Source organism: Pristiophorus japonicus, chromosome 20 (assembly GCF_044704955.1).
Source record: "Pristiophorus japonicus isolate sPriJap1 chromosome 20, sPriJap1.hap1, whole genome shotgun sequence".
Classification (NCBI taxonomy): domain Eukaryota; kingdom Metazoa; phylum Chordata; class Chondrichthyes; family Pristiophoridae; genus Pristiophorus; species Pristiophorus japonicus.
Genome location: NC_091996.1, coordinates 59253675 through 59278601, shown reverse-complemented (window position 1 = coordinate 59278601; position 24927 = coordinate 59253675). Strand labels below are relative to the sequence as shown.

The following is a 24927-nucleotide window of genomic DNA, read 5'->3' as shown; positions in this document are numbered from 1 at the left end:
CTCTTGTTCAAAAAAGGTGTAAGGATATTCGCAGTAACTACAGGCGAGTCAGTTTAACCTCGGTAGTGGGGAAGCTTTTAGAATCGATAATCAGGGACAAAGTTAGCGGTCACTTGGACAAGTGTGGATTAATTAAGGAAAGCCAGCACAGATTTGTTAAAGGCAAATTGTGTTTAACTAACTTGATCGAGTCTTTTGATGAGGTAACAGAGGGTTGATGATGCAGTTGGCGTAGTGTACATGGACTTCCAAAAGGCGGTTGATAAAGTGCTACATAATAGGCTTGCCAGAAAAGTTGAAGCCCATGGAATAAAAGAGACAGTGGTTGTATGGATACAAAATTGGCTAAGTGGCAGGAAACAGAGTTGTGGTGAATGGTTGCTTTTCGGACTGGAGGAAGGTATACAGTGGTGTTCCCCAGGGGTTGGTACTAGAACCACTGCTTTTCTTGATATATATTAATGATTTGAATTTGGGAGTACAGGGCACAATTTCAAAATTTTCAGAGGTTACAAAGCTTGACAGTATAGTGAACAATGAGGGGGTTAGTGATGGACTTCAGGAAGACATAGACAGGCTGGTGAAATGGGCTGACATGTGGCAGATGAAATTTAACACAGAAAAGTGTGAAGTGATACATTTTGGTAGGAAGAATGAGGAGAGGCAAAATAAACTAAAGGGTACAATCCTAAAGGGGCTACATGAACAGAGAGACCTGGGGGTATATGTGCACAAATTGTTGAAGGTGACAGGGCAGATTGAAATGCATAAGAGATATTGAGCTTCAGAAATAGAGGCATAAAGTACAAAAGCAAGGAAGTTATAATGAACCTTTATAAAAACACAAGTTCAGCCTCAACTGGAGTATTGTGTCCAATTCTGGGCACTGCACGTTAGGAAAGATGTGAATGCCTTTCAGAGGGCGCAGACAAGATTTAGGAGAATAGTTCCAGGGATGACAGACTTCAATTATGTGAATAGACTGGAGAAGCTGGGGTTGTTCTCTTTAGAGCAGAGGAGGTTAAGAGGAGATTTGATCATGAAGGGTCTAGACAGAGTAGATAGCGAGAAACTGTTCCCATTGGCAGAGGGGTCGAGAACCAGAAGACACAGATTTATGGTGATTGGCAGAAGAACCAAAGGCGACATGAGGAAAACTTTTTTACGCATTGAGTGGTGAGGATCTGGAATTCACTGCCTGAAAGAGTGGTGGAGGCAGATTCAATTGTGGCTTTCAAAAGGGAATTGATAAGTACCTGAAGGAAAAAAAAATTGCACGAACACAGGGAAAGGGCAGGACAGTGGGACAAGCTGAAATGGGACTACTAACTTAGTAACTAGGCAATTTAGGTTTAGGTATACTCTCTATAAAGACAGAAGAAAAAAGAAATAGGAGCAGGAGTAGGCCCTAACGTCCCTCACGTCCCTCGAGACTGCTCCGTCATTCAATAAGATCATGGCTGATCATCGACCTCAACTGCACTTTCCCGCTTGATGTCCATATCCCTTTATTACCCTAGACTCCAAAAATCTATCTAACTCAGCATTGAATATAGAATCCTAGAAGTTTACAACATGAAAGGAGGCCATTTTGGCCCATCGTGTCCATGCCAGCCAACAAGAGGCTATCCAGCCTAATCCCACTTTCCAGCTCTCGGTCCGTAACCCTGCAGGTTGCGGCACTTCAAGTGCACATCCAAGTAGTTTTTAAATGTGGTGAGGGTTTCTGCCTCTACCACCCCTTCAGGCAGTGAGTTCCAGACCCCGACAATCCTCTGCGTGAAGAAATTTCCCCTTAAATCCCCTCTAAACCTTCTACCAATTACTTTAAATTTATGCCCCCTGATTGTTGACCCCTCTGCTAAGGGAAATAGGCCCTTTCTATCCACTATATTTAGGCCCCCTCATAATTTTATACACCTCAATGAGGTCTCCCGTCAGCCTCCTTTGTTCCAAGGAAAACAAACCCAGCCTATCCAATCTGTCCTCATAGCTAAGATTCTCCACTCCCGGCAACATCCTCGTAAATCTCCTCTGTACCTTCTCCAGTGCAATCACATCCTTCCTGTAATGCAGTGACCAGAACTGCACGCATTATTCCAGCTGTGGCCTAACCGTAAGACAAAGGTCCTCCACCAGCCTGTCCCCACCACACAGCACTGTGCCCCAGTCATCAAGATCCATGGCATGGCCCTGGACAACGTGGACCACTTCCCATATCTCAGGAGCCTCCTATCAACAAGAGCAGGCATCGACGACGAGATCCAACACCGCCTCCAGTGTGCCAGTGCAGCCTTCGGCCGCTTGAGGAAAAGAGTGTTTGAAGACTGGGCCCACAAAATTGCCACCAAGCTCATGGTCTACAGGGCTCCACTCTGAGCTCCTTCACGGCAAATGAGCCAAAGGTGGGCAGCAGAAACACTGCAAGGACACCCTCAAAGCCTCCCTGATAAAGTGCAATGTCCCTACTGACACCTGGGAGTCCCTGGCCCAAGACCACCCTAAGTAGAGGAAGTGCATCCGAGAGGGCGCTGAGCACCCCGACTCTCAACGCCGAGAGCATGTAGAAATCAAGCACAGGCAGCGGAAAGAGCGTGCGGCAAACCAGTCCCACCCACCCCTTCCCTCAACGACTATCTGTCCCACCTATGACAGAGACTGTGGCTTTCGTATTGGACTGTTCAGCCCCCTTCAGGAATGGAAGCAAGTCTTCCTCGATTCTGAGGGACTTCCCATGATGATCCCTTAACAAATCCGTGTTGACTTGATTAATCCATGTCTTTCTAAGTGAAGATTTATCCTGTCCTTCAGGATTTTTTCCAATAATTTCCCCACCACTGAGGTTAGGCTGACTGGCCTGTAATTACTTGGTCTATCCCTTTCTCCCTTTTTAAACAAAGGTACCATATTAACAGTCCTCCAGGCTTTGGCACCACACCAGAAGCCAAAGAGGATTGAAAAATGAAGGTCAAAGTCTCTGCTATTTCATCTTTTGCTTCATACATTTCTTCCAGGCCTGGAGATTTATACACTTTCAAAGCAGCTAAACCCTTTAATACCTCCTCTCCCCCTATGTTTATTTCATCTAATATTTCACACTCCTCCTCCTCGCTAGCAGTGTCTGCATCATCCCTCTCTCTTGTGAAAACAGATGCAAAATATTCATTAAAAACCATACCCACATCTTCTGCCTCCGCACACAGATTATCCTCATGGTCTCTAATAGGCCCTACCCTTTTTTTAGTTATTCTCTTGCTCTTAATATATTTAGAAAATATCTTTTGGTTTTCCTTGATTTTACTTGCAAAGAATTTTTCATGCTCTCTTTTTGTTTTCCTAATATACCTTTTCATTTCACCCCTGGACTTTCTATACTCCTCTAGAGATTCTGCAGTATTAGCCTTCGGTATCTGTCATAAGCATTCCTTTTTTTCTTTATTCTACCCTGTATGTCCCTAGACATCCAGGGGGCTGTAGATTTGCTAGTCCCACCCTTTTTCTTTAAGGGCACATATTTGGCTTGAACCCTCCGGATTTCCTCCTTGAATGCCTCCCACTGCTCTGACACTGATTTACCTTCAAGAAGCTGTTTCCAGTCCACTATTGCTAAATCACCTCTCAGCTTAGCAAAGTTGGCTTTTCCCCATTTTAGATCTTTTATTACTGGTCTATCCTTGTCCTTTTCCATAACTACCTTAAATCTAACTGAATTATGGTCACTAGCACCTAAATGCTCTCCCACTGATGGCCCTTCCACCTGCCCAGCTTAATTCCCTAAAGCTAAATTCAGATCCTCCCCCTCCCATCTTGGGCTTGCTACATACTGGCTACGAAAGTTCTCTTGAATGCATTTTAGGAATTCCACACCCTTTATACCCTTCACACTAATTTTGACCCAGTTAATAGGATAGTAAGAAATCCCCTACTATTACTGCCCTATAGATTTTGCACTTCAGAAATTTGCCTACATATTTGCTCTTCTATCTCCCGCTCACTGTTTGGGGGTCTATAATACATGCTCAGCAGTGTGATCGCCCCTTTTTTGCAACCCGTCCAGCTTGTACAGGTCCCGCCTCCTCAGAAGCGGTCCCAATGCCTCAGGAATCTAAAGCCCTCCCTCCTGCACCATCTCTCCAGGCACGCATTCATCTCTATCCTATTTCTGTACTCACTAGTTCGTGGCACTAGGAGTAATCTGGAGATGACTAATTTTGAGGTCCTGTTTATTAATCTTTCTCCTAGCTCCTGAAATTCTTCCTGCAGGACCTCATCCCTCTTTCTACCTATGTCATTGGTACCGATATGGACCACGACCTCTGACTGTTCACCCTCTCCCCCCAGAATTCCCTGCAGCTGCTCGGTGACATCTTTGACCCTGGCACCAGGAAGGCAACATACCATCCTGGAGTCACGTCTGCGGCCACAGAAACGCCTGTCTGCTCCCCTGACTATTGAATCCCCTACCAATATAGCTCTTCCGTTCTTCTTCCTCCCCCCACCCCCCCCCTTTCCCCTGTGCAGCTGAGCAACCCATGGTACTGTGGACTTGGCTCTGGTTGCACTCCCCAGAGGCACTATTGCCCTCATAAGTATTCAGAACAGAACACTGATTGGAGAGCGAGATGGACTCGGGGGACTCCTGCACTACCTGCCTAGTCCTCCTCTTCTGTCTGCTGGTCACCCACTCCCTCTGTGCCTGCACATTCATAAGCTGCAGGGTGACCACCTCCTGAAATGTGCTATCCATGTAGCTCTCAGTCTCGCGGATGCGCCGCAGTGACTCCAGCCGCCACTCATGGTCCGAAACGTGGATCTCGAGTTGGTGCAGCTGGGGACACCTCCTACACACGTGGTCGTCCAGGCTGCGCAAAGCGTCCAGGACTTCCCACAGGATGTGCAGTCCATGGGAATGAACTGCCCTGCCCATCCCTCTAGTTACACTCTGAACTATCAAGCAAAAATAAACTCTCAACCGTAGCAACTACTCAGCAATCAGCTAATTTAATTAATTTGTTTTTTTTAAGATTAGAAATATCACGTATCAATTTAATTACGGCTCCTAACTTACTCCAATCCCCAAGTTTTAAAAAAAGAAAGAGAAATACTCACCAACCATCTGGCCAATCACTTACCTGCTTGGCTGTGACATTACACTTCAATTTCAATTCTTTCTACTTTTTGTCTGTTACCCACGCAGGTCCATTTGTCGCTGTTGCAGATAGCTCGTCCTGAACACTGGCCCTCCCGCTCTATGCCGCACCTCCCGAACACTGGCTCTCCCGCTCTGTGTCACTCCTCGCTCCTCCCGAACCGGCCCTCCTGCTCTGTGCCACTTTTCCCGAACACCGGCCCTCCCGCTCTGTGCCACTTTTCCCAAACACCGGCCCTCCCGCTCTGTGCCACTTTTCCCGAACACCGGCCCTCCCGCTCTGTGCCACTTTTCCCGAACACCGGCCCTCCCGCTCTGTGCCACTTTTCCCGAACACCGGCCCTCCTGCTCTGTGCCACTTTTCCCGAACACCGGCCCTCCCGCTCTGTGCCACTTTTCCCGAACACCGGCCCTCCCGCTCTGTGCCACTTTGCCCGAACACCGGCCCTCCCGCTCTGTGCCACTTTGCCCGAACACCGGCCCTCCCGCTCTGTGCCGCTCCTCCCAAATACCAGCCCTCCTGCTCTGTGCTACTCCTCCCGAACACCGGCCCTCCCGCTCTGTGCCACTTTTCCCAAATACCGGCCCTCCCACTCTGTGCCACTTTTCCGAAATACCGGCCCTCCCACTCTATGCCACTCCTCCAGAACACTGGCCCTCCCGCTCTGTGCCGCTCCTCTCGAACACCGGCCCTCCTGCTCTGTGCCACTTTTCCCAAATACCGGCCCTGCCACTCCTCCAGAACACTGGCCCTCCCGCTCTGTGCCACTCCTCCCAAACACCGGCCCTCCCGCTCTGTGCCCCTCCTCGCTCCTTCGAACACCGGCCCTCCCGTTGTGTGCCGCTTTTCGAAGCCCCGCACCCGGTCAGTTCTCGCGATACTTGCTCACTCCTTGCTCCTCCCGAACGATTATATTCAGAGACTCAGCATCCACAGCCCTCTGCGGCAGAGAATTCCAAAGATTCCCAACCCTCTGAGTGAAGAAATTCCTCCTCCATCTCTGTCTTAAATGGCTTACCCCTTATCTTGAGACTGTGCCTCCTAGATCTAGACACTTCAGCCAGGGGAAACAATCTCTCAGCATCTACCCTGTCAATCCCCTTCAGAATTTTGTATGTTTCAATGAGATCACCTCTCATTCTTCTAAACTCCAGAGAATATAGGCCCATTCTACACAATCTCTCATCATAAGACAGCCCTCTCATTCCAACAATCTAGTGAACCTCCGTTGTACCGCCGCCAAGGCAAGTATATCCTTTCTTAGATAAGGAGACCAAAACTATGCATAGTACTCCAAGTGTGGTCTTACCAAGGCCCTGGACAATTGTAGCAAGACTTTCTTACTCTTATACTCCAACCCCCTTGCAATAAAGGCCAACATGTCATTTGCCTTCCTTATTGCTTGCTGTACCTGCATGCTAGCTTTCTGTGTTTCTTGCACAAGGACACTCAAATCTCTCTGAACACCAACATTTAAAAGTTTCTCACCATTTAAAAATATTCTGTTTTCCTATTCTTCCTACCAAAGTGAATAACTTCACATTTCCCCACATTATACTCCATCTGCCAACTTACTGCCCACTCACTTAGTCTATCCATATCCCATTGCAGATGCTTTGTGTTCTCCTCACAGCATACTGTCCCATCTAGCTTTGTATCATCAGCAAACTTGGATACATTACACTCCCTCCCTTCATCGAGGTCAGTAATATAGATTGTAAATAGCTGAGGCCCCAGCACTGATCCTTGCAGCACCTCATTAGTTACAGCCTGCTAACCTGAAAAAGACCTGTTTATCCTTGCTCTCTGTTTTCTGTCCATTAACCAATCCTCTATCCATGCTAATACATTACCTCCAATCCCATGAGCCCTTATCTTGTGTAACAACCTATTGAACTCTGATACTGTAGGTGAAAATCACCAAATGTGAGGACCAAAACTGGATACGACAAGGTGCAAATAAACCATAACCAGTTATAACTCTTAATTTGCCGCGCTTAGTTTTTGTACTTCATTGACCAAACAATGCTTCCATAGAATCTATGTACTTTCACTATAGTGACCACACGTTGCTTCTGCACCTTCAGTGTCTGGTCATAGACTACCCTGAGTCCCTTTCTTGCTTTATTACTTCTAATGGGCACCGATACATGGGATCAAGATACCTTGAGTTGCCTGACCCCATGAACATAACAAAGCACTTCTCTACATTTGCTGTTTATGAGCTCATTCATTTAACTTATCAAATTAGCTTGAACCTGTCTCCTCCTTATTGCCAGTCCTTGCACACATTTTCATATCTGTAAATTTTAGAATGCTGTCAAAAATTATTAATAATAATGAACCATAAAAGACCCAGCACAGAGCCATGGGAAATGGCACACATCTGAAGCCATTCCGTTAACCACTCTCTACTTGCGCAATTAGAACAAACACCTATTCCATTCTGCCATTTCTCCAATAATACGTAACATCTCTCTTTTTTTCCACCTTAAGACTTCCCGTGATTGACTCCCCATGAGCAAAGCCATGGAAAATTGACCAGCAGATGCATAAAACATATTGAACACAGTTTTCCAATCACACATTGGAATTTGGCAGGTTTCTGTATTCCACTTGCCAGGGATTAGCTGAAATTACATATTGATAATAAGAATAACAAGTTGCAACTGAAGAGGTAGAGAATGCACAAATCAAACTCGAGGTAAGTAGATCATAAAGTTGGCAATGAGGAATGACGAAGGACATAGGAAAATAATGAATTAAACACGAGCAGTCAGCAACAAATAAGGGGAAACTAATCAAACAAATTGTTCCCATTTCCTGTTTAAATGCTTGAACTGCCATCTTGGTTTCTGCACTAAATCAAAGGCTTGCTACTGGAATCTGTAGCATAATAGATGTGGAAATAATAAACCTTACGAAAATGCTAACATTTACCGATATAATAGCATTTTCCGTCACAGGCTTGTGCTTCAGTTCATGGGGCTTCCCAGTCCTATCAATGTCAGCTAACGTGATTCAGTAAAATGGCAGACTACAGGTCCCTGTGTGTTCACAACTCCCCGAATTTTGTTATGATTGACTAACTATTCGTAACAGCGAACCTGGGGACTGGGAGAAATTTAGAACTCAGCAGAGGAGGACAAAGGGTTTGATTAGTGCAGGGAAAATGGAGTACGAGAAGAAGCTTGCAGGGAACATTAAGACGGATTGCAAAAGTTTCTATAGGTATGTAAAGAGAAAAAGGTTAGTAAAGACAAACGTAGGTCCCCTGCAGTCAGAATCAGGGGAAGTCATAATGGGGAACAAAGAAATGGCAGACCAATTGAACAAGTACTTTGGTTCAGTATTCACTAAGGAGGACACTAACAACCTTCCGGATATAAATGGGGTCAGAGGGTCTAGTAAGGAGGAGGAACTGAGGGAAATCTTTATTAGTCGGGAAATTGTGTTGGGGAAATTGATGGGATTGAAGGCCGATAAATCCCCAGGGCCTGATGGACTGCATCCCAGAGTACTTAAGGAGGTGGCCTTGGAAATAGCGGATGCATTGACAGTCATTTTCCAACATTCCATTGACTCTGGATCAGTTCCTATCGAGTGGAGGGTAGCCAATGTAACCCCACTTTTTAAAAAAGGAGGGAGAGAGAAAGCAGGGAATTATAGACTGGTCAGCCTGACCTCAGTAGTGGGTAAAATGATGGAATCAATTAATAAGGATGTCATAGCAGCGCATTTGGAAAATGGTGACATGATAGGTCCAAGTCAGCATGGATTTGTGAAAGGGAAATCATGCTTGACAAATCTTCTGGAATTTTTTGAGGATGTTTCCAGTAAAATGGACAAAGGAGAACCAGTTGATGTGGTATATTTGGACTTTCAGAAGGCTTTCGACAAGGTCCCACACAGGAGATTAATGTGCAAAGTTAAAGCACATGGGATTGGGGGTAGTGTGCTGACGTGGATTGAGAACTGGTTGTCAGACAGGAAGCAAAGAGTAGGAGTAAACGGGTACTTTTCAGAATGGCAGGCAGTGACTAGTGGGGTACCGCCAAGGTTCTGTGCTGGGGCCCCAGCTGTTTACACTGTACATTAATGATTTAGATGAGGGGATTAAATGTAGTATCTCCAAATTTGCGGATGACACTAAGTTGGGTGGCAGTGTGAGCTGCGAGGAGGATGCTATGAGGTTGCAGACTGACTTGGATAGGTTAGGTGAGTGGGCAAATGCGTGGCAGATGAAGTATAATGTGGATAAATGTGAGGTTATCCACTTTGGTGGTAAAAACAGAGAGACAGACTATTAAATGAATGGTGACAGATTAGGAAAAGGGGAGGTGCAACGAGACCTGGGTGTCATAGTACATCAGTCACTGAAGGTTGGCATGCAGGTACAGCAGGCGGTTAAGAAAGCAAATGGCATGTTGGCCTTCATAGCGAGGGGATTTGAGTACAGGGGCAGGGAGGTTTTGCTACAGTTGTACAGGGCCTTGGTGAGGCCACACCTGGAGTATTGTGTACAGTTTTGGTCTCCTAACTTGAGGAAGGACATTCTTGCTATTGAGGGAGTGCAGCGAAGATTCACCAGACTGATTCCCGGGATGGTGGGACTGACCTATCAAGAAAGACTGGATCAACTGGGCTTGTATTCACTGGAGTTCAGAAGAGTGAGAGGGGACCTCATAGAAACGTTTAAAATTCTGACAGGTTTGGACAGGTTGGATGCAGGAAGAATGTTCCCAATGTTGGGGAAGTCCAGAACCAGGGGTCACAGTCTAAGGATAAGGGGTAAGCCATTTAGGACCGAGATGAGGAGAAACTTCTTCACCCAGAGAGTGGTGAACCTGTGGAATTCTCTACCACAGAAAGTTGTTGAGGCCAATTCACTAAATATATTCAAAAGGGAGTTAGATGAAGTCCTTACTACTCGGGGGATCAAGGGGTATGGCGAGAAAGCAGGAAGGGGGTACTGAAGTTTCATGTTCAGCCATGAACTCATTGAATGGTGGTGCAGGCTAGAAGGGCTGAATGGCCTGCTCTTGCACCTATTTTCTATGTTTCTATGTAATGTGGCAAACGTCTTGGTTTCAAACCCCACCTACTCATTCCCCACTCAATGTTATTGATGGAAATTAATAAGGACAGAAATACCCTGAGAGAAACCAGTTTGGGAACAATGAAAGTAACCAGATTTTCTTTTTGTAATAAAATATCAAAATAAATGCTTTAATTCTTTTTGAAGTAACTTTGTTAGAGCAAAAGCCCATGTAGGTTACCTTATTTTTTATTTAACAAGTACAGTATGGCATGTGTAACAAATCAACCATTGCAGTTTAAAATTGTTTGATGTTTATATTTTATAATGTTTTTTGAATTGTCACAGTAGCTGTATTTCTCTTATTTATGGTTGTCTAAGAGAGCTGAAAAACAATCAGCAAAAAATACCGTTGGTATTAGCAGCCTGTATTTTGTACTGTTATTCAAGTTTGGAGGGAAGTTCTGAATAAAAATCATGAATGTAAATATTTATTTGAACAGTATATTTAAGTAATGCAAAGTACTGTTGCAGAGAAATCTGGCCAAGAAGGAAACACGTCAAATAGTTTAATCTTATGTTATTATTGTTAGGCCTTTTTAACCCAAACCCACACCCAAATCAATGCACAGTAAAGGTACAGAGCTGCTCTCCCATGTTACATGTAGACATTGATTTACTCATGTGAAGGGCAAAAAATTATTTATTATCTATCTGCAGTGGGTAAAGGAAATGTTGGTATCTGGAGAATAAAAATAAAAAGCATTCTATTATTTGCGGATGACACTAAGTTGGGTGGCAGTGTGAGCTGCGAGGACGATGCTATGAGGCTGCAGAGTGACTTGGATAGGTTAGGTGAGTTGGCAAATGCATGGCAAATGAAGTATAATGTGGATAAATGTGAGGTTGTCCACTTTGGTGGTAAAAACAGAGAGACAGACTATTATCTGAATGGTGACAGATTAGGAAAAGGGGAGATGCAACGAGACCTGGGTGTCATGGTACATAAGTCATTGAAGGTTGGCATGCAGGTACAGCAGGCGGTTAAGAAAGCAAATGGCATGTTGGCCTTCATAACGAGGGGATTTGAGTACAGGGGCAGGGAGGTGTTACTACAGTTGTACAGGGCCTTGGTGAGGCCACACCTGGAGTATTGTGTACAGTTTTGGTCTCCTAACTTGAGGAAGGACATTCTCGCTATTGAGGGAGTGCAGCGAAGGTTCACCAGACTGATTCCAGGGATGGCTGGACTGACATATGAGGAGAGACTGGATCAACTGGGCCTTTATGCACTGGAGTTCAGAAGAATGAGAGGGGACCTCATAGAAACGTTTGAAATTCTGACGTGTTTAGACAGGTTAGATGCAGGAAGAATGTTCCCAATGTTGGGGAAGTCCAGAACCAGGGGTCACAGTCTAAGGATAAGGGGTAAGCCATTTAGGACCGAGATGAGGAGAAACTTCTTCACCCAGAGAGTGGTGAACCTGTGGAATTCTCTACCACAGAAAGTTGTTGAGGCCAATTCACTAAATATATTCAAAAAGGAATTGGATGTAGTCCTTACTACTAGGGGGATCAAGGGGTATGGCGAGAAAGCAGGAATGGGGTACTGAAGTTGCATGTTCAGCCATGAACTCATTGAATGGCGGTGCAGGCTCAAAGGGCCGAATGGCCTATTCCTGCACCTATTTTCTATGTTTCTATGTTTCTATGTCTGAAGGAATACCTTACAAACATCTTGCCAATACCATTCAGTGGAAATATGAACTACTTCCACCTGCTTCGCAACAGCATAATTTCTGAATCACTGTGAGCCATGGCACTGGGCATCTGCTAGTCATTAAACATCCCTTACACTTACTGTTTTTCATTATCATGCCTCTCCATGCCATCTGCACCTTTCTCATACTATTGTTAGTTACATTAACTGCTTTGACATTTTCATTTTGTGAACAATGCAAAGCACTATTTTTTTCATTAAAGCTTATTTCTCCAAGAACTTCCTTATTTAACCGGTGGAAGTAAAGCCCTATTCACCAGGTTAATGCCACCGATTCCTGTACAGTAAGCTGCTCTCTCCACATTTGCACTCAATTCAGACTCTGTACAGCAGGGCCAAGCAATAACCCAACTGATCTCTTTGAAGTGGGGGAGGGCAGTGGCACGTAGATGCTATCTGTGCTGTTTGTCATCTTGCTCACTGCATTCCTAAATGCATTTCGCCATTACTATTTTGAGTATGTGATTCAGAAGGGAATAATGTGGAACTTTGTGTCTGATTACAGCAGTACAATGAAACTGAGCAATGAGGTCATTTATTTATTTGAAAGTAGTGTTGTAATTTTGCCTTGACAGTAACCTTCTAAGTAAATGGAGGATATTGTTTGGTTACTGTACTTCTGCATGCAGCCAGAGAATAACTTGATTGTACACAGAATTGTATGTAAAATAATAGTTTTATGAGCCCCCCAGTCATGAGCCTTGAGAATTGACTTTCTGGGCTGTTAATGTGGTTTTTTATCTCTTTAATTAAAGCATCATTGCATTTGTTCTTTCAAAAATCTTGCGGCTGTAAACAATCCCCTTGGTCCTGGTTGATACCACAGAGAAGCTCCAGCCATATAACATTAACCCCCTAATAACTACTCATCATGAAGTGGCAAAAATAAATCAATTAGACTGCCTTTCAGGGCTGCTGTATCTTGGTCAGTTTAAAACCAAAGGGCTAAAAATTCAGTATAGCCCAGTTTGAGGTGGTAACACGGCCTGGTTGCTAACTTTAGCGACATTTACCACCTCCAACTGGGATATTTACCTTTAGCGCCCCAATTGGGGAGTGGAGCCCTATGGGAAACTTTCCACACCCCTCTTAGGGTGCTAACCCTGATTCCTGGGGCACTGTCGCAGGAGCGCTGCTAAAGTTCTGGCGCTAGGAAACCAGCATCCTTGCGCCTAAAGGGGTGGTCAGCTGACCACCCGAAATGTTAAAGAAAAGCCAAGGCATCTAAACAACAGTGTCCAGCATCTAGGAGAGATGTATTAATGGGCACAATTTAAATTTTAACTGCCCACCTGCTCCCCCTCGGATTTATCGCCCCGGTAGCTTCTCCGTGACACTTGCTTTTCCTGTCGGAAGTGGCGGCGGGCGCAAAAACGCTGCAGCAGGCGAGAGCAGTCAAGTCCGCGACCGCGGCGTTACGGGGACGTTGCACACTCGGTGACGTCATCTAGTGGCCGGCGCTAGTGAGCATAGCGCAAACGGTCAGTGCTGCTGCTAAACCTTCACTGAAGTTCACGGTAAATGCTGACAGCGCGACGCTCGGGGTGGAGGTGCTTAACGGGTGACGCTAACCAACCGAATTTCTCCCCCAAAATATTCCTATGTGATCCTTTAAGTATCTTTAAGTGGGTTTGGTGAAAGGCTAATGAAGTGGAAAGATGTTTCAGTTGTGCTTATGACTTACTGAATAATGACGTGCCAGCTGGTTCCAGTAGCAGCGAGTTTGTGATTTGGCTGGTTACTATATTTGCCTCTCTCTCTGATCAAGGAGGGAGGCAGAAGCAAGTGGGGTTAGAGATGTGCAAGAGCAGTTATCATAGAGAAATAAGAGGGAGGGGGAAACTGGGTTTAAATTCAGCCCAGACGAATAATTAAAAACTTTCTCTTTATGTCGAGCGTAAAGGCTCTCTGTCAAATGGGTTTAGGGCAATCTCAAATGAACTTCTTATGGCTTCAGATCACCCTGACCACAAATTGGCAATGCACTAATTGCACATAGTTGAATGCTTAAAGGTAAACAGCAGGAGCTGTGCTAGTTAACAAGAAAAATGAAGACCACAATGTTCTTTTTCATTTTGATCTGCTTATTTCTTGGCATCTGCTTCTAAACCTCTGGTCATACTCGGGTCTATTTCTGTAGTGAGATATATGGAATCTGCCACTATCTCTAGTCACCTCCTGTGAACAACTTGATCTCGTACAAAATTTAAAGGTTTTGCTGCACTAGAATAACTATTTCCACCGCAGTCATTTTTAAATTCCAGGAGGCATGGGCTGCGATATATTCAGGGAGATGGGAAGGGAGTGAGAGAAAGTGTTTGCAGAGATTGGGGGGGTGCGGAGTATCCCGAGAACGCAAAGGTCCTGCCAAATTTAACAGCACCAATCATTAGCATTTTTTTTTTGCTTATTTTCCTTCCTGACTGCCGGCCAGATTGACGATCCCCGGCAACTAGGAAAGATTGGGGTTTGGGAGCGGGTGTCGGACTGGCAATCGGGCGGGAGGGTGGTCAGGAAAGATTGCAGGGCAGAAGGAATGTCTCGGTGGGTGGACGGACTGGGAGAGATTACTGGACAGAAGCGCGGGGTCTCGGACTGCCAATCAGGAGGGTGGGGGGGGCCGGGAGAAATCAAGGGAGAGAGGCTGATTGCGGCAGACCATTCGCCTCGAGCAGGACACAGACACAACATGTATCTCGCCGCCTTAACAATGGCGGCAGGAGCGTAAGCAGCAGGTTGGTATCACGTTACGCGAAACTTTTATGTTAACCCCTTCCCCCCCTCCCCTCCCAATCCTATGACTATGGCAGGGTCAGAATTACCCCCATTAATTTTTTTTGTGATGTGGTGGGGGGGGACCTTTTATGTCACAGCATGTATCTGTTTCATTTAAGCTGAGTTTTGCTGAATGTTGGCCAGGTTAGAAATAGGAGCAAGAGTAGGCCATATGGCCCCTCGAGCCTGCTCTGCCATTTAATACAATCATGGCTGATCCGATCATGGACACAGGTCCACTTCCCTGCCCATAACCCCTTATTCCCTTATCGTTTAGGAAACTGTCTATTTCTGTCTTAAATTTCTTCAATGTCCCAGCTTCCACAGTTCTCAGATTTACAACCCTCTGAGAGAAGGAATTTCTCCTCATCTCTCTATTAAATGGGCGGCCCCTTATTCTAAGATTATGCCCTCTCGTTCTAGTCTCCTCTATCAGTGGAAACATCCTCTCTGCATCCACTATGTCAAGCCCTCTCATAATCTTATACGTTTCGATAAGATCACCTCTCGTTCTTCTGAATTCCAATGAGTAGAAGCCCAAACTACTCAACCTTTCCTCATAAGTCAACCCCCTCATCCCTGGAATCAACCGAGTGAACCTTCTCTGAACTGCCTCCAAAGCAAGTATATCCTTTTGTAAATATGGAAACTAAAACTGCACGCAGTATTCCAGGTGTGGCCTCACCAATATCCTGTATAACTGTAGCAAGACTTCCCTGCTTTTATACTCCATCCCCTTTGCAATAAAGGCCAAGATTTCATTGGCCTTCCTGATCACTTGCTGTACCTGCATACTATTCTTTTGTATTTCATGAACAAGTACCCCCAGATCCTGCTGTACTGCGGCACTTTGCAATCTTTCTCCATTTAAATAATAACTTGCTCTTTGATTTTTTTTCTGCCAAAGTGCATGACCTCACACTTTCCAACATTATACTCCATCTGCCAACTTTTTGCCCACTCACTTAGCCTGTCTATGTCCTTTTGCAGATTTTTTGTGTCCTCACAAGGATGCTTTAGGTGAAATGACATGGATGCCTATGTAACTGAACACCAACAGCATTTATAGACCGTCTTTAACATAGTAAAACATCCCATGGCACTTCAGAGGAGTGTTAGGAAACCAAATTAGCATACTTTACAGAGATAGGGACAAGCGCTATGAATCTGGCAGAATTCAATTGCGCCATCATTTTGAAATCTAATTAGTTTTATCCCTTTTTCTTTCCTCTTCTTATGATGTTGCTGATGCCTTCTGCGATATGGTGACACCTGGGTTGGCAACCTGTCGCAGTTACTCACCTTGTTCCTATATAAGAACCTAGACTGTGAGGGCCAGCATACTGTTCGATTATATGGGGTTTCACAGCCCAACCCGATCCTGTCCTCATTCGCTATCGACACTTCTTACCAGGGCTCACACTGAAGAATCTCACAAAGGGTAATGGAAACCTGGAACTCTCTTTTCCTGCCCCGCCCCCCCCCAAAAAAAAAGGCTGGGACAATTGGAGCTTTCAAGACTGAGATTGCTAGATTTTCGTTAGGTAAGGGTTATGGAACAAAGGCAGGTAAATGGAGTTGAGGTGCAGAACTGCCATGATCTTATTAGATGGAGCAGGCTCGAACGGCTGAATTGCCTACTCCTGTTCCTAATGTTCCTACCATCAAAAACAGGAAAACCTCAAGTAGTATTTTTGTCTCTTGGTCAGCAGCATAAAGGCCAGATGTAGCTCCCCTTCTGGGTTGGCTGAGATAAACCAACTGGACACAGACCAAGAATCAAACCTGAGTCCTTCGTAGTCAGTCTGCATTGATTCCATAGTCCGCACCGATCTTAGTGAGGCATTGGAGGAATTTGATATTTCCTGCGATATTTGTAAGTTACCCAGTTTGCTTTAATTGACATAGTTGTTGGATCACATTACAGAACATGATGTGCCCTTCAATTAATAGTTGTGCCACATGTTCTTAAAGCCTCAGCATCTCACTCTTGCCAAATAAATAATTCTCACCCATCGCCCACTATAGTGGCATCTGAAGAATCCAATCTGAGTTACTAAAATATCGTTCTTTGAAGCTCACATGTTGAAGTTTTGATGGCAGAGGTTGATCTTGAATAGTTTTGAGCTCCAGCTGGTCCCTGCTTCAAACACTTAGTTTAGCAGGAATATGTGGGTTGGGAAGTGGGTCAGTGGTGTGAACACATAAATTGCATTGGCCTTGGGTGTACAACTTCAAACTCTCAGAAATGCTTTTCTTGCCTCCAGGCTTGACTATTCCAATCTAGAGGTACGGTAACATAGTGATTATGCTACTGGCCTAGTAATCCAGTCGGTCTGGACTATTGATCCGACGACATGAGTTCAAATCCCACCATGGCAGCTGGGGAATTTTAATTTCAGTGAATTAAATAAATCTGGAATAAGAAGCTGGTATCAGTAATGGTGGCCATGAAACTATTGGATTGTCTTCAAAACCCATCTGGTTCACTAATATTCTTTAGGGAAGGAAATCTGCCACCCTGACCTGGTCTGGCCTATGTGACTCCAGACCCACAGCAATGTGGTTGACTCTTAACTGCCCTCTGAAATGGTGGCTTACCACCATCTTCTCAAGGGCAATTAGGGATGGGCAATAAGTGCCTTGCCAGTAGCGCCCACATCCCGTGAGCGAATATTTTAAAAAGCTCTTCTGCCTGGCCTGCCATCCTCCACCCTTCGTAAAACTTCATTTCATCCAAAGCTCTGCTGGCTCTATCCTGGCTCACATCAAAATTGGTTGTTGGTTCCCCAAAATCTCCCCATTCTTATCCTAGAGTTTAAATCCCTTCATGGTCTCGCCACTTCCTATGTCTAACCTTCTCCAGCCCTACAATCCCTCCCCCGATGTCCCTCTGACTCTGGCCTCTTGTGCATTACCCTCATGGGGTTGGGGTTAATATATTAGCATGCATAGAGGATTGGCTAACTAACAGAAAAGAGTCGGGATAAATGGGTCATTTTCCAGTTGGCAAACAGTAACTAGTGAGGTGCCACAGGGATCGGTGCTGGGGCCTCAACTATTTACAATCTACATTAATGATTTGGATGAAGGGACTGAGTGTCATGTAGCCAAGTTTTCTGATGATACAAAGATGGGTGAGAAAGCAAATCGTGAGGAGGACACAAAAATCTACAAAGGGATATAGACAGGCTAAGTGTGGGAAAATGTGAGGGTAACCACTTTGGCAGAAAGAATAGAAAAGCAAATTATAATTGAATTGGAGAAAAATTGCAAAGTGCTGCAGTGCAGTGGGACCTGGATGTCCCTGTGCATAAAACACAAAAGTTAGTATGCAGGTACAGCAAGTAATCAGGAAGACAAATGGAATAAGAACATAAGAACATAAGAATTAGGAACAGGAGTAGGCCATCTAGCCCCTCGAGCCTGCTCCGCTACTCAACAAGATCATGGCTGATCTGGCCGTGGACTCAGCTCCACTTACCCGCCCGCTCCCCATAACCCTTAATTCCCTTATTGATTAAAAATCTATCTATCTGTGATTTGAATACATTCAATGAGCTAGCCTCAATTGCTTCCCTGGGCAGAGAATTCCACAGGTTCACAACCCTCTGGGAGAAGAAATTCCTTCTCAACTCGGTTTTAAATTGGCTTCCCCCGTATTTTGAGGCTGTGCCCCCTAGTTCTAGTCTCCCTGACCAGTGGAAACAACCTCTCTGCCTTTATCTTGTCTATCCCTTTCATTATTTTAAATGTTTCTATAAGATCACCCCTCATCCTTCTGAACTCCAACGAGTAAAGACTCAGTCTACTCAATCTATCATCATAAGGTAACCCCCTCATCTCTGGAATCAGCCTAGTGAATCGTCTCTGTACCCCCTCCAAAGCTAGAATATCCTTCCTTAAGTAAGGTGACCAAAACTGCACACAGTACTCCAGTTGCGGCCTGTACAGTTGCAGCAGTACTTCTTTTGTACTCCATCCTTCTCGCAATGAAGGCCAACATTCCATTCGCCTTCCTGATTACCTGCTGCACCTGCAAACTAACTTTTTGGGATTCATGCACAAGGACCCCCAGGTCCCTCTGCACCGCAGCATGTTGTAATTTCTCCCCATTCAAATAATATTCCCTTTTACTGTTTTTCTTTCGCAAGGTGGATGACTTCACATTTTCCGACATTGTATTCCATCTGCCAAACCTTGGTCTTTATTTCAAGGTGGATGGAGTATAAAAGCAGAGAAGTCCTGCTACAACTTTACAGGGTATTGGTGAGGCCACACCTGGAGTTCTGTGTGCAGTTTTGGACTCCGTATTTAATGAAGGATATACTTGCATTGAGGGCTGTTCAGAGAAGGTTCACTAGGTTAATTCCGGAGATGAGTTGATTTATGAAGATAGGTTGGGCCTATACACATTGGATTTCAGAAGAATGAGAGGTGATCTTATCGAAACATATAAGATAATGAGGGGGCTAGATAAGGTGGATGCTGTGAGGATATTTCCACTCATTGGAGAAACTAGAACTAGAGGGCATAGTCTCAGAATAAGGGGCCGCCCATTTAAAACTGAGTTGAGGAAGAATTTCTTCTCTGAGGGTTGTAAATCTGTGGAATTCTTTGTACCAGAGAGCTGTGGAGGCTGGATCATTGAATATATTTAAGGCGGAGATAGACAGATTTTTGAGCGATAAGGGAATAGAGAGTTATGGGAAGCGGGCAGGGAAGTGGAGCCGAGTCCATGATCAGATGAGCCATGATCTTATTAAATGGCGGAGCAGGCTCGAGGGGTCAAATGACCTACTCCTGCTCCTCTTTCTTATGTTCTCCCTTCAGGTCACCATTGACTACCGTGCCTCAGCCATCTAGGTGGTATGCTCTGGAATTCCCTCCCTAAGCACTTCTGTCTCTCCATCTCCTTCTCTTTAAGACCCTCCTCGACCACCTCTTTGACCAAGGTTTTGGTCCCCCCCCCCCTAATAATTCCCCTTTTGGTTTGGTGTTCATTTTTTTGATGATGTCTCCATGAATCACCTTGGGTCTACATAAATGCAAGTTGTTGTTGAATATCTTTATAAAAAATGGGGTATTAAAAACGTGTTCAGCGCAGGGTGTACAGGGGTAATTTTGCGAATAAACAACTTGTGGTTTTCGTCAAGAATAATGTATAAAGGCACATGAGTATAAACAACAATATAATTGAAGGGTTCAGATGATTTATTCATTAAGTAATGGATTTGTGGGAGTGATTGCGAAGCAGTAATCAGTGTCTGGTCTCAGATCATGATATAGTTTATCACTTGTCCATCAAATGCAGAGATGAGATCAGTTCTGTAATCACTTCACTACTGTTATTTTTTTAATATACTTTAAATATTATGGGGTGTGTGCTCAGGCTTAGATTGATGCTGACAGCCAGCGTGCTTCATTTTACTCAGGACGATCGCACTGAACGATTACTGATTTTAATGTCATTACAACAGATTTATTCAACAATAATTTGCAGTTGATTCGCGGATAGTTCAAAGCTCATTAGATAGTATAAATGAACTGTTTCATATGAGTGCACTTGTTTGACGGAGGGCAGCAAGACTCCAGTTATTAATATTTTGATCTATTTCTATTCCAATTTCAAAAAAAATCTTGTATTGCACCAACTAGTTTGGGTCCAATTTTGTTCAATCCATCTGCACAATCTCCGATTTGTGTTTTTAACAGAAAATGTAAACAAATCTCCAGTAAATTATGCTGGCACTGGCAATTAGCACTGCATTAAAGGTTACAGTTTGGAGCTATTTAACAGCTTAAAGTACCACAGGTGAAATTTTTATCCCAATGGCCATTTCTTTTCTCTCCATTTTACTTCTCTCCCAATACCGCTCCTAACTTGAGAAATCAGGAAGGAGACTTGCACCAGGCCTCGCAATCCTGCTCCGCGATCAAGTTCTCAAATACGCTAGACTGGCTTGGGGTAACTTGCCCGCTGGCTGGTTATCCCTTTCTTTCCCTTCCCTCGCCCAGTGGGTGGAAGCAGTTGACTCAACCGAGGTGGGCCACTACATTGGGAATCACAAACGAAGATCCTGTTTCTCCCGCTCCTATAGAATGGACATTTGGCTGATTATCATTTACACCAGAATTCTGGTGGCACAGGTGGGATGCTAAGACACAAGTCTTGATATTAAATTTAACTGGGCAAGATATTTGTTTAAATACTTGATGTAGCCCACAGTAGACACTGCGCCTAAACCACTCCATAAAATGGTGGATGAGGCAGAACAATGCAAGCTCCCTCAATATATATTGTGAATCCACCAGACAAGTACACAAAATCACAGAAGCTCAGGGCACAGGCTGGTTGCGTTGCATTCAACGCATATCAGACTTCATTTATTATTCATTGATCCGAGGACATAATGGATTAGCATTGTGAAAACTTATTAAAGTTAACTTCGCCTGTGTCTTTTCATAGTAATTCATCTTCTCAAACAGCTAGTTAATTCTTTTGCCCTCAATTGTTTTTCAGGTATTCCGCCTTTGCTTTGGATCATATCCTTCCGCTGTGGACAGTGGACTGGACAGTGAAAGTTGGGACGCATTCAGTGCTGGAGAGAAACTTCTACGGTTAGAGGTAAGAGGGTCTTCAATTGCCTTTGTAGGGGCACACCTGTGGGAGCAAGAAAATAATTCCCTCCGCCATTTGAAGTTGCAGATATCACATATACTAAAGGATATTAGAAAGCAATCTTAGGAGCCAAGACCTCTCTGTTTCTTTAGGAATTGCATAGTGGTCATCCCAATTTACCTCATGTTTCTATGCCAAACAGTCAGCGACAGGACAGTTATGAATGATGCTGGGAATCATGAGTTGTGCCTACCATCGAGACATTTGGTATGAGCACTGTAATGTGGTGGGGATAGTGGACGGGAGGTTGAAAGAAAATGTAACACCCATGACAACCAAACCAGTGCACATGCAGTTAATGGCTGCGATGCCCATTGTTGGGTAGCATTAGCTTGCAACCCTAAAAAAAAATTGTGACCAAACTACCCACCGGGTTGAATCATGTAATGTGACAGGAAGCTCTCTTCTCCATTGTTGTCAACCGAAATCAGTGCATCACCAAATTACTTTGATGTTTTTCTTCTTGGTGTGGAGTAATGCAAGTGCAAAATGACAGCAAGGTTGAGACGATTACAGGATATGATAGAGGTGTTTAAAATTATGAAGGGGTAGGATGGAGTTGAAAGAAAGGGATTGTTTCCAATGATGGGACTCAGATATTAGATTAAATGTAAGAGATTTAGGACAGAGAGCAGGGGAAACTTTTTTTACGCAGAGGATTGAGTGACTGTGGATTGCACTGTGAGAGTTGGTGATTGAAGCAGAGACAAGTCAACATTTAAGAACAGGTTAGATAGGTGGTTGAAGGAATAAGGAAAGATGCAAATAAGAGAATAAGCTGGCCACATGGGAATAGACTACTGCTCTTGTAGAGAATAAATATCAATACTGGTTGGATTGAATGGCCTGTTTCCATGATGTAAAGCACCTTGGGATTCTATTCTATGTTAAAGGCACCATATAAATGCAAGTTGTTGTAATAAGTCTCCAGATTGGATACTGAAAACACAGCTCCCCTGATTCTTCACTGAGTAAATTCAGATGTAGTGTGGTACTGAGCCAGACAGACCAGGAAGCTGTCAGGGTCAATCCCCAATCTGTATTAAGTTAGCAAATATTGGGGTACTAATGTTGGCCTTAGTGCTTCAGGAGCAGGAAGGAGAAACATCAATCAAGGTTCCTGTTCCTAACTGCTGACCAATAACACCTGTTGGGAATTACTTACCTGAAAAGAATGAGATGACAGGATCATACTGGCTGTGTGCCCTACCACAATTGAATAGCTCTGGGTAGGCTCACAAATGTGATGCTATAAGGCATTGGTGGAACTGCATCAGGACACGAGTATGTGCCCTCAGAAAGGAAAGAGAGAACTTGCACTTGTATAGTGCCTTTCACAACGCATTCCATCTTTTGGATGAGATGTTAAACTGAGGCCTTGTCTGCCCTCTCAGGAGAATGTAAAAGATCCCATGGCACTATTCGAAGAAGAGCAAGAGAGTCCTCCTGGTGTCCCGGCCAATATTTATCCCTCAAGCAATGTCACTAAAACAGATTATCTGGTCGTAATCTCATAGCTGTTTGTGGGACCTTGCATTGCGCAAATTGTTTGCTGCGTGTCTTACATTACAACAGTGACTACATTTCAAAAATACTTAATTGGTTGTAAAGCAATTTGGGACATCCTGAGTTGGTAAAATGCTCTATATAAATGCAAGTCTTACTTTGCTTTCAAAGTTATTTACAGTCAATTAAGTACTTTTGAAGTTGTGTAATGTAGGGATCATTCCATAGTGTACACCGCAGTGATGTCAAATGTCTTGATGCTGGTGAAAATTGTTCTTCATGAAGGGGGAAATGAGTGTGTTGGGGGAGTTGGGGAGTGGTGGTGAAGCCTGTCAATTTTGAAGCTCAACCTTGGGTACTTACACTAAACTTCAGTCTCTCGTTATATGACGTGATTTACGGTAGGAGGAACTTACCCAGAATGTACAATGGTGAAAGATTAGTGAATGACTATGGACCAGAATATGCTGTAGCAGGGCATCTAATGATGTCTGCCGTTAGTTAGACATGCCCCGGCACCCTTCAGCTCAAAAAGAATGTTGACCACAAAGTTGCTGAAAGTGCAAGTTGATAACTTTTATTTATATAGCGCCTTTAATGTAGTAAAACGTCCCAAGGCACTTCACAACAGTGTTACAGACAAAGAGATAAATTTGACGCTGAGCCACAGAAGAAATTAAGGCAGATGATCAAAAGCTTGTTTAAAGAGGTAGGTTTTAACGAGCGTCTTAAAGGAGGAAAGAGAGGTAGAGAGGCGTAGAGGTTTAGGGAGGGAGTTCCAGAGCTTAGGGCCCAGGCAGCTGAAGGCTCATCCACCGATGGTTGAGCAGTTATAATGAGGGATGTTCAAGAGGCCAGAATTTGAGGAGTGCAGACATCTTGTGGGATTGTGAGGCTGAGAAAGATTACAGAGATCAGGAGGGGCAGGTCCATGAAGTGATTTGTAAACAAGGATGAGAATTTTGAAATCAAGGCGTTGTTTAATCGGGAGCCAATGTAGGTCAGAAAGCACAGGGGTCTTGACTTGGTGCGGGCTGCTGAGTTTTGGATGACTTCAAGTTTACGTAGTGTGGAATGTGGAAGGCTGGCCAGGAGTGAGTTGCAGTAGTCAGGTCCAGAGGTAGTAATGGCATGAATGAGGGTTTCGGCAGCAGAAGAGCTGAGGCAGGGGCAGAGGCGGGCAATGTTACGGAGGTGGAAAAAGACGGTTTTAGTTATGCTGTGGATATGTGGATGGAAACATATTTCAGGGTCAAATATGACACCTAGGTTGCAAACAGTCTTGTTCACCCTCAGATTGATGCTAGGGAGAGGGGATGGAGTAATTGGTTAGGGAACGCAGTTTGCGGCGGGGACTAAAGACAATGGCTTCGGTCTTACCAATATTTAACTGGAGAAAATTTCTGCTCATCCAGCACTGGATGTCGGACAAGCAATCTGACAATTTAGATACCAAGCAGGGGTCGGGAGAAGTGGTGGAGAGGTAGAGCTGGGTGTCATCAGCGTACATGTGAAAACTGCCTCCGTATTTTCGGATGATATCACCAAGGGGCAGCATATAGATGAGAAATAAGAGGGAACCAAGGACAGATCCTTGGAGGACACCAGAGGTAATGATGCGGGAGTGGGAAGAGAAGCCATTGCTGGAGATTTTCTGGCTACAATTAGATAGATAAGAATGGAACCAGGCGAGTGCAGTCCCACCTAGCTGGACATTGGTGGAGAGGCGTTGGAGGAGAATGGAGTGGTCAACAGCAGATAACGTCTGCGAAGGACTGAGAAGGAGGGTGAATTAGAGGGGGTCAGTTCAATATCAAATCAGGTACAGAAAGAGAAATAAAGAGAGGGAAAAAAATTGATTAAGAGGGAGAGAAAAAAACAAAGCAAAAATAAAAAAAAGTTACATTTTCATTTGACTTTTTAAAATTCCAACGATTAAAACTTGAAGGAATGAGACTCCACATTTGTAATAATTAATTTTGTGCTTTTGGGTTGA

At 44.3% G+C, this 24927-nt stretch overlaps 1 protein-coding gene across 3 annotated transcripts in view; it reads left to right on the top strand.

The window, feature by feature from the left end:
* Nucleotides 1–24927, top strand: part of abca2 (ATP-binding cassette, sub-family A (ABC1), member 2) — a 592651-nt gene that overhangs the window by 270034 nt on the left and 297690 nt on the right. For all 3 annotated transcript variants that reach the window (XM_070862856.1, XM_070862855.1, XM_070862857.1), the window contains exon 6: nucleotides 21267–21371. In XM_070862856.1, coding sequence (XP_070718957.1) covers nucleotides 21267–21371 — 105 coding nt within the window. The remainder of the gene's footprint in view (nucleotides 1–21266; nucleotides 21372–24927) is intronic.